A 9,988-nucleotide genomic window follows, 5' to 3' on the forward strand; every position below is an offset into this window, starting at 1 on the left:
TTTTCGTCTAGAGTAAATTCTCTCCCCTCCTTATTAATATTGTTTTTTGTTTCAGGTTTTCCGATATTGATTTCGTGATATAAATACTGATGGTCTGATCCCGTAAATTCGGTAAGTACCATACTGGTTTTCACCCTGTTGACTAGACTTACACTCGTTATTAGGATATCTATTTTTGAACCCGTTCCTCTAGTGCATGTATTTCCCCCTTCTGTAAATATATATGAAAGGTTTTCACCCATCATGAATTCTAATACATTTCTTCCTCTAGGGTTCCATACGCTGCTGCCCCATAGTGGAGACTTGGCATTTAGATCACCGGCCAGCACAATACCGGGCCATTCCTTGGATCTTATTATAGCGGCAATTTCGTCTAATCTATTTTCTACCGTTTCTTCATCTATATTTGGTGATATGTAGCTACTTATTATTAGTGTTTCGTTGTAGCTTATTGCTATCATTCCTATTGTTTGTTTGAGTACTTTTATCTTATTTCCCTTTTCTATGCCTTTACTTGTTATCCAGATAGCCGCATCACCCTTTTTGTCATTGAACCAGTTATCTTTACTTTTATTTTGCTCTGTTATCATAACAATGTCTGGGTTGATTCTATTTACTGATTCCTCAAGCAAGTCCTGCGCCAATCTACATTTATTCAGATTTATTTGGAGTATTTGGACGTTGAATTTTATTGTTTTCTGCTTTTCCCCACGACTGCCTCTTTGTATAGGGCACATTTTAGTGAGCCTGCTATATGGTTGAGCTCTGTCTCTTTTCCTCCTTTGGCTGCACAAATTATGCACCTCGCTTTTTCTGACTTACATTCTGACATTGTATGTCCGTTTCCGCCGCATCTCCTACATATGGTAGTTCCTTCAGGCACTACCGCGCACCTTGCTGCAACGTGGCCCAAGTTATGGCACTTAAAACAACGCATCACTGTGGGTAACTGTCTGACCCTACAGTATACCCACCCAATCTTCACCTTATTATCTTTTATATTGCTCATCAGCTCACCTGGACCCTCCACAATTGCCGCTTGGGTTCCCATGTAGGCTCTTCTAAGATTCTTACAGATGAGATCTTCTACCTTTACTTTACCTTCCCTAGCTATGCTCTCTAATAATTCCAGTTTGTCGACTGCCGGGTCTATGTCCTGTATTTCAATTGTGGCTTTGGGTTTGAGCCTCCTTATTGCTGCTCTGTCACCCATCACCGCCTTCGCTTTTTCATGGAACTCGGTACTGTCCGTCTGGTTTTCGAATTCCACTAGAATATCCCCTGTCCTAGTTTGTCTAATTCTTTTGACTCCTTTAACATCTGCTCCCATCCCTTGTCTTAACTCTTTAGTCACGTCAGCGTAAGTTCTTTCTTTGTTTACACTGATTGTGATTGCTTCGTTTTTTTTAACTGATGTCATTGTTCTTTGTTTATATTTTTTTTCCTCATCCCCTGTATTCGTCGACTTTCTTCTATCTTTATTCTCCTCTTTCCTTCTTTTTGTTTTTATCGTCTCCCACTCCGAGTCGGAAGAGGCCCCTTCGCCGTTTCTGATTATCTCCACCCTTTTAATAGTTGGTAGCGCCCTGCCTTCTTTATTTTGCACCCTTGTCTTTTTTGTCCTTGATTCCAGCTCCGGTGGTGTTATATTTTTTCTCTTTTGAATGTTATTTATTTTTTCATCTCTTTCTCCCAGTTTTTCTATACGTTTGTTTATATTGTTCATGTTTTCCATGATCCATTTTGTTTTGTCATCTTCTACTCTTTCCCTTTCTGCCTGCTTATCTTTTTCTTCTCTATAAACTTGTGCGGCAATCATAATAAGGTCCCTTGCATTGTTTAAATCTTTGCTCATTTCCCTGCTTGATTTTAATGCGGTCGGGTTTGCATTTTTAACCCTTTCTAGGTAATTTAGAACTATGTCGTTCTGTACTTTAAGCATTCTTAGGATCTGCTCGATTCCCATAAGGGTGGTATCCACTCCTCCCAACTTACTTTTTTGTCTCGACCCTCCTATTCCTTCGCTCTCTCTCTCTATTTCGGGCTGGCCTTTATTACTATTTTCTTCTTCTATAAAGACATTTTCTTCTTCGTCACCCGTTAGATCTACATCTGTCATTGCTATATCCTGGCTTATACGCACTGGGCTTCTAGAAAGCGTTCGCATTGGCCTGAATATTTGGCTTGGGTCGCTTTGCCCTTTCTCGTTCCATTTCGGTTTCTCATTAGAACCTACTTGCTTTTTCCTTAATTCGTTTTCCGTGCTGATCCAGTATGTCTCCTCGGTTATATATTGATCCATGTTCCTATTCGTTTCCTTATCCTTGCCTATTTTCGTATCCTTGGTTTCCAGTCCAGTTTGTGTTTTTTGTTTGTTTGTTTTTTGATTACTCATATTTGGTCCCACGAGAGTGGTCGGAATTTAGGGTCCACCTACGCAGAGCCGCCTTGCGCAGGTAAGCCTGGATTACTCGGGGGGGGGCGGCAGGTACCCCCGAGGGACCGTTCATGGCTACACGATTTTGGTCCCTGTAGCCACGGGCTTCTCGGCACGGTACCTCACACCTTAAGCTGGGACCCCTTAAAAGAAGGAGAGTTTGGTGCCTGGATCGTTATTATGTATGTCAGAATATTGGTGCTTTTAGTGTCTATTATACGTTTCTTTATTATAGGTGTTGTAAAGGTTAATATTTCAAGCTAATAAATTTCTATACATCTTTTATTTTTCTCCTGAATTCCCGTGAGTTTCTTTAATTATATTTATTATCATTCAGTCCGTTCCTGCGAGTGTACCTTTATATCGATACCGCTATATACTTATTCTAGTATAGGAACCATTATTTCCTCACACTACTGTATTTTACTGCGGCAGTGCTGCCATCCTTACGTCATATCCTCTTATTTTTCGATCCTGCATACTTCATCCTACTATCTGCGCATGCGTGACCTTTCACTGCCGTATATATCCCCGTTACTAGAGGTGCCCTCCTTTCTCATAATTCCTATTTATTTATGTTTATGCTTACTATTTAACTATGTTATTTTCCTCTAAGTGTTATTATTCACCCTTCTAATTTCTAATAGCCTCTAGTAGATTACAAACAATCTGTCTAGCTTTTTTATTTTTCCTTATTATGGCAAGTATCCGTGAGTCTAGCTACTTCCCTGTCTTTCGTCTGCGCAACCTTTATGCGTCTACTGGGCACACTTGCGCCACCACTTCCTTCTTTCTCGTGTTCCTTCCTATGTCAGTCGTTCGCGTTTCATCCCGTCTAATATTTTAAATTAATAGTATTTTTATCCGACTTCGAAAAGGAGGAGGATACTCAATTCGATGAGTATATATTTTTTTTTTTTTTTTTTTTTTTTTTCTGGCTTTGTTCACCGATTACGCCGAGACGGATGGACCAATCGGAACGAAACCTTTTGCATCTTGTAGGATATGTCTTCCGATTGGTCCCGTTGAAAAAACATTTTGCATTTTTTCATTCCGAACGCTTTTTATTGCAAAAAACGTGCTATTTCATGTACGTGCGGTATACGTTCGCAGATTACTCCGAGGCGAATGGACCAATCGGAATGAAACTTTATGCGTCTTGTACAGTACAACTCCCCATTGGTCCCGTAAAACAAATATTTTGCATTTTTTTATTCCCAACAACTTTTTTTTCTAAATGTACGTTCACTGATTACTCCGAGACGGATGGACCAATCGGAATGAAATCTTTTGCGTCTTGTAGGATATGTTTTCCCATTGGTCCCGTTGTAAAAACATTTCGCATTTTTTTATTACGAACGGTTTTCATTATTGCAAAATAAAAACGGGAAGTTTGTAATCTCAACATAAAATGACTTCAATGATCCTTTAATATATTGTCGGGAGCATGATTCTGAACAACTTTTTCATTATGCATAATTAACGGAAACCTTTAGTTTTCGAGATATTCGTGAAAAACTATTGTTATTTTTTCTGCCTTTGTTCGCCGATTATTCCGAGACGGATGGACCAATTGGAACGAAACCTTTTGCGTCTTCTAAAGTATGTCCCCCGATTGGTCCCGTTAAAAAAACATTCTATATTTTTTCATTCCGAACGGTTTTTATTGCAAAAAACGTACTATTTCATGTACGTGCGGTGTATGTTCACCGATTATTCTGATATGGATGGACCAATTGGAATGAAACTTTTTGCATCTTGTACAGTACAATTCCCCATTGGTCCCGTAAAAAAAATATTTTGCATTTTTTTATTTCTAACGACCTTTTTTTCTAAATGTGCGTTCGCTGATTGCTCCGAGACGGATGGACCAATCGGAATGAAATCTTTTGCGTCTTGTAGGATATGTTTTCCCATTGGTCCCGTTGTAAAAACATTTCGCATTTTTTTATTCCGAACGGTTTTCATTATTGCAAAATAAAAACGGGAAGTTTGTAATCTCAACATAAAATGACTTCAATGATCCTTTAATATATTGTCGGGAGCATGATTCTGAACAACTTTTTCATTATGCATAATTAACGAAAACCTTTAGTTTTCGAGATATTCGTGAAAAACTATTGTTATTTTTTCTGCCTTTGTTCGCCGATTATTCCGAGACGGATGGACCAATTGGAACGAAACCTTTTGCGTCTTCTAAAGTATGTCCCCCGATTGGTCCCGTTAAAAAAACATTCTATATTTTTTCATTCCGAACGGTTTTTATTGCAAAAAACGTACTATTTCATGTACGTGCGGTGTATGTTCACCGATTATTCTGATATGGATGGATCAATTGGAATGAAACTTTTTGCATCTTGTACAGTACAATTCCCCATTGGTCCCGTAAAAAAAATATTTTGCATTTTTTTATTTCTAACGACCTTTTTTGTAAATGTGCGTTCGCTGATTACTCCGAGACGGATGGACCAATCGGAATGAAATCTTTTGCGTCTTGTAGGATATGTCTTCCGATTGTTCCCATTATAAAAACATTTCGCATTTTTTTATTTCGAACGGTTTTCATTATTGCAAAATACGTTCTGGTTCAAGGAATGCACCGATTGCGATGAAAGATTTCACATTTCGTAGATCATTCCACGATGATTCCATTTCCCAAAATTTATTTAACTTCTTATTGTTAATAACTATTGTTATTATAATAAAAAGCCTATTCTTTAGGGTTACCCTCCAAGGAATATACCGATCGCGATTTTTCAAACTTGTCCCTGCAAGTAAACTTCGAATACTGCTCGTTCCACTAAAAAGTGTGAAATAAAATAATTTTTAACAAAAAAAAAAATCCGACTTCAAAATGCACTAAAAAGTATAAAATAATTTCCATTTCATTTATATCTGTATTCCACAGCTATTAATACAATCTACTTAATCATTAAATAGGATACTAAATATATTTCAAAGTTTTCGGAGGCGGCGCAAAATTAAAAATACCCGAACAAACGGTGCTGCCAATAACGATTTGATTGTGGTATGGCAAACTTGGTAATTAATAAGTCGTAAGAGCAAAATTATAGGTCCGGTTGAAAACATTTGTAATTGTAACGATTGTATGAGAAATTGTCAGCACTCCTGATGGACATGCACTATACTGCAGTTTACAAGAGACCATACTTAACTCGTGCCGCTCACTAGGTCTAGAGAGATTTTTAATGACGTGTGTTATTCCCCTCTCCAGCTTGCTTCTTATTATACCTTGCGATCATATAAATGGTGGGCAGAAATATATGACGTGCGATAATTGAAAAGCGGTGATGATATTGTAAAGTTTCACGATGCAATGAAAATTCTATTATTTTCCGGAAAAAAATGATGTGAACGCAAAGTTAGAAGCAAGCTGTAAATGGGAATCACACGCACTATTAAAAATTTCCCTAGACCTCAGTAGGTCACTAGCTGCGCGACTTAAGTGCGGTCACTCGTGAACTGCAGTATAGTTAATTCGTAATGGGTATATTGATTCCCACTGAATATTGTTTACTTGAAATTATCAAATGGGTCATTTGTCACTGGTTGCCGACACCTGAACTAGGATCTTCCCAGTAGAGGAAAAGTTTTTAATTTTGCGCCGCCTCCGAAAACTTTGAAATATATTTAGTATCCTATTTAATGATTAAGTAGATTGTATTAATAGCTGTGGAATACAGATATAAATGAAATGGAAATTATTTTATACTTTTTAGTGCATTTTGAAGTCGGATTTTTTTTTTTGTTAAAAATTATTTTATTGACTTACCTTTGTGGCTTCTGTGTTTTGTTTTATAGAATAACTTGCCCGTTGTTGTGTGGTAGACATTGTGCATCTCAGGATTCGTTGTTGGTACATTTTTAAGTTGTCTTCATGGAAGCTAACCTAACCTAACCTAACCTAACCTAACCTAACCTAACCTAACCTAACCTAACCTAACATTTTTTTTTTTTTTTTTTTTTTTTTTTTTTAAACGAGGTGGGTAAAATGCATTTATGCAGACCGGGCAAGTTGTTAGGTGCCCGGTACTGTGGGACTCCCAGCTTGGTCTACCCACTAAAAAACCCACCTCGATTTCCCTTTCTGGTCGCCTGAGCCCAACTCCGCACCCGGAACCGCCATGACCATGGTCTTCAGCAATACTTCGGGGGCGGGCGGCATAGCTAGGCTCCTCGTTCACTACGAACAGTTTCTCTGCTAAGTATTCACGGAACGCAACACCACGGATAGGCGAAACTATTTAGCACCCCCCCAGGCAAAGTCACTCCTCTCATGAGACGTTACCATCTGTCTCTCTCTTCTGGGTGTTATTACTACGACCCCCCTACTGTCTTCCTTCAGTCATAAATTAAAAAAAAAACAGCAACCAAAAGGTGTCATAGGATAAAACCGAACACTGGGATAACCCACTTGTCATCCACTTAAAAGAGGTTAAAACTAGTCAAAAGGATAAAACGATAGTAAGCTAGGTCAATAAATTAATAAAATCGAAGACAATACAAAATAAATAAGTAAATAACACGAGCACACAAACTGGTGAGTACAGAGCACCTAACATCACAGTCAAAATTGAAACAAAGACTTGAACATATCTTTACAAATCAAGTAGTGATCAGGGGAGGTGAAGGGGCCTTCTCCCCTCCCTCGCAGCCCTTTCCATATTTCTTTCATGGGCCTCTTTTTCTCTCATCGCGCTAATTATAAAACCAATAACTCTGTCTCTCTTTGCGGTATCTTTCAGCAGATCGGTGAAGTTATCGGTGCTAAGGGACACGCCCAGGTCCCTCCCTAAGGTCTTTCTCTCCCCACTCCATCTCCTACAGTGAAATAGAAAATGGTCCGGGCTATCTACCGCGCCCGGGCAGAACCAGCACTCAGAGTGGTTTTGTTTCCCAATTTTTTGTAAATAGGTGCCAAAACATCCATGACCCGTGATCACCTGTGTCAGGTGGAACTTCAAAAGATTTGGCCCCCACCCTATCCACTCGTTGAGGCGGGGGATCAGTATAAAGGTCCACCTACCCTTGATAGATTCCACCCACCTTTGTTGCCACAACTCCAGAGTGTGCTCCCGCGCCTCTTTCTTCATAACCCTCAACTCCTCCTTTGTGATCTGACCGGCCTCCTTCCTCCTATAGTAGACCGTCTCTCTCTCTTTTATCAGGAGGTATATTGGCACCTGTCCCGTAATGACGCACAGTGCGTCCGCTGATGTGGTCCTGTATGCCTGTGCAAGCCTGAGCAGCGCGGTCCGTTGTGTACTGATAAGGAGTTGAGAGTTTAGTCTCATTTCGAGTCCGGAGGCCCACAGAGGAGCCGCGTATAGTATTACCGACTCTACTACCTTGTAGTAGAGCCGTCTCGCCAAACTGCCAGCCCCTCCTATATTGGGCATGAGCTGCGCCAACGTATTCGCGTATTTGAGTGCCTTATTACAGGCCGTCACTACATGTGCTCTAAAACCACGGTTCATTTCCAAGATCAGTCCCAGATATCGAGCCGCCCTGGCCGTTTTTATGGCCGTGCCCCCACACCTGAGTGTTAGGCCATCTACCACCTTCCGGCCTGTAAGAAGGATCGCTTCTGTCTTGTGGTGGGCGAGACTGAGACCCTCTGACTCATACCATTTATTAAGGTCCTCTATCGTGTGCTCCGCCACGGCCACCATCCTGTCCAACTTTTCGTCAATGATGACGATTCCTATATCGTCCGCGTACCCAATTAGGAACACGTCTCTCCGGAGTCTAAGGCGCAGTAGCCCATCATACACTATGTTCCATAAAATGGGCCCTATCACCGAGCCCTGCGGGACGCCTCCAAACACCTGGAACCGGAGCAGGCCCTCTTTAGACTCAAACGTAATCCAACGGTCATCTAAATAGCTACGGATGAAATTGATCATAGTGCTACTGAAACCTTTTTCTCTCATGCATCTTATAATGCTCTCCCACCTGACCGTGTTAAAGGCGTTCTTGACGTCCAGTAACACGAGCAGGCAGTGACGTCCTTCTCTCCTTGCAGTCTCCCAGTGGTTCTTCAGCTTCTCAATTGCGTCGTAGGTGGATTTTCCCTTCCTAAACCCAAACTGATTGTCCGCTAAGTCGTTCTTTTCAAGCTCACCAAGGATCCTGCGCTTTACCACTTGTTCCAGTAGCTTCGCTAGACACGATATGATGGACAGAGGACGGTACGCCTTTTCCCCCGCACTCTGGGCTTTCCCTTTTGGGAGTAACACCAACCTTCCTGTTTTCCAGGGGGTGGGCCAATACCCCCGCCTGTAGCAAGTAGTAAAAACATGGGCCAGCCACCTAGACGCCCCCATTGCAAAACTCTTAGTCACTGCTGACGAAATCCTATCAGGACCCGGAGCCTTTTTGGCAGACATCTTTCTCGCCAATATCAGCACTTCATCTGGTGTGATCACCTCGGTCCTGTCCTCTATTAGGGGGGGTGGCACAGAAGTTTCGACCTCAGTTTCTACAGCAGTAGCAGGTCTCGACACGGACTCAGGTAAATGTGAAGGTAAATAGCCAAACCCACTTATGCTCCCCGTCCTACTTTCTTCTACTATCCCTATGTCCCTATTTTCATCTACCCTCTGCATGTACACCTCACCAGGTAAGTGCCCCACATCTTTCTCCACCCCTACACTGATTCCTGGTCTTCTTTTTTCAGGTAGCGACTCCTCTGGGGGTGACAGTATAAACAGCTTCTTCACCACTGCCACCGATTCTTCCGGGCTCATCACATCAGGCTTGTTCGGTTTACCCTTTAGTCCCTTGATCACGATTTTGTAAGGTCTTCCCCACACGTCTCCGTCTATTTCGTTTAGGAGCTCTTTCCACTTGTCTTTCTTGGCTCTTCTTACCTCCCCGACCATGTCCTTTTTGGCCCTTTTATAGTCCTCTCGGGCAGCCTCTATATCTGCCGTCATACCCTTAGCCCTTGCCCGTGTGTACTTCCTCCTTTTTTTATTTGCTTCTTTTCTCTTATCAGCCACCGTATCCGTCCACCAGTACGCCGGTCGAAGGTCTCTCGGTGCCGACCTTTTGTAGTGGGTATGCCTGTTAACCAACTTTTCCACGTCCTCGATGAACTTGTCCACCTCAAGGATGGTACCAGTCCTTCCCCTCTTTCCAAAATTTTCGTCTCCATACCTTTCAAGGAGCTTAGAAAGAAGACCATCCTCATCTAACCTGCCCTTTCCCAAATCAAATAGATTCTGGCGTTCCGGTGACACTGATCCTTCCTCCTTGAACTCGTGCACAATGTGTCTGTGATCAGAGGCCGTGAACTCGTCGCTGACCACAGACGATACGTGACGGCTAAGAACCCTATCATTTCCTACTAAAATATCGATCACTGACCCGCCTCCCCTTTCACAGGTGACGCCCCCCTCCGCAATAATTGGGCGGAGGCCGTGGATCGTGACCAATTCGAATAGGGCTCTGCCCCTCCCACACAATGCTGCTGAACCCCAAAGTGGGGATTTGGCATTAAAATCCCCCATTACCAGAATCCTAGTA

General features: G+C 41.8%; 1 protein-coding gene across 1 annotated transcript; it reads right to left on the minus strand.

Annotated features, from left to right (window-relative positions):
* Positions 1-686: 686 nt before the first annotated feature.
* Positions 687-2,472, minus strand: LOC123988968 (golgin subfamily A member 6-like protein 22). Its single transcript, XM_046289714.1, has one exon. It carries the CDS (start codon positions 2,393-2,395, stop codon positions 689-691), a length of 1,707 nt encoding a protein of 568 aa, XP_046145670.1. The 5' UTR covers positions 2,396-2,472; the 3' UTR covers positions 687-688.
* Positions 2,473-9,988: the final 7,516 nt, after the last annotated feature.

Source organism: Osmia bicornis, unplaced genomic scaffold (genome assembly GCF_907164935.1).
Source record: "Osmia bicornis bicornis unplaced genomic scaffold, iOsmBic2.1, whole genome shotgun sequence".
Classification (NCBI taxonomy): domain Eukaryota; kingdom Metazoa; phylum Arthropoda; class Insecta; order Hymenoptera; family Megachilidae; genus Osmia; species Osmia bicornis.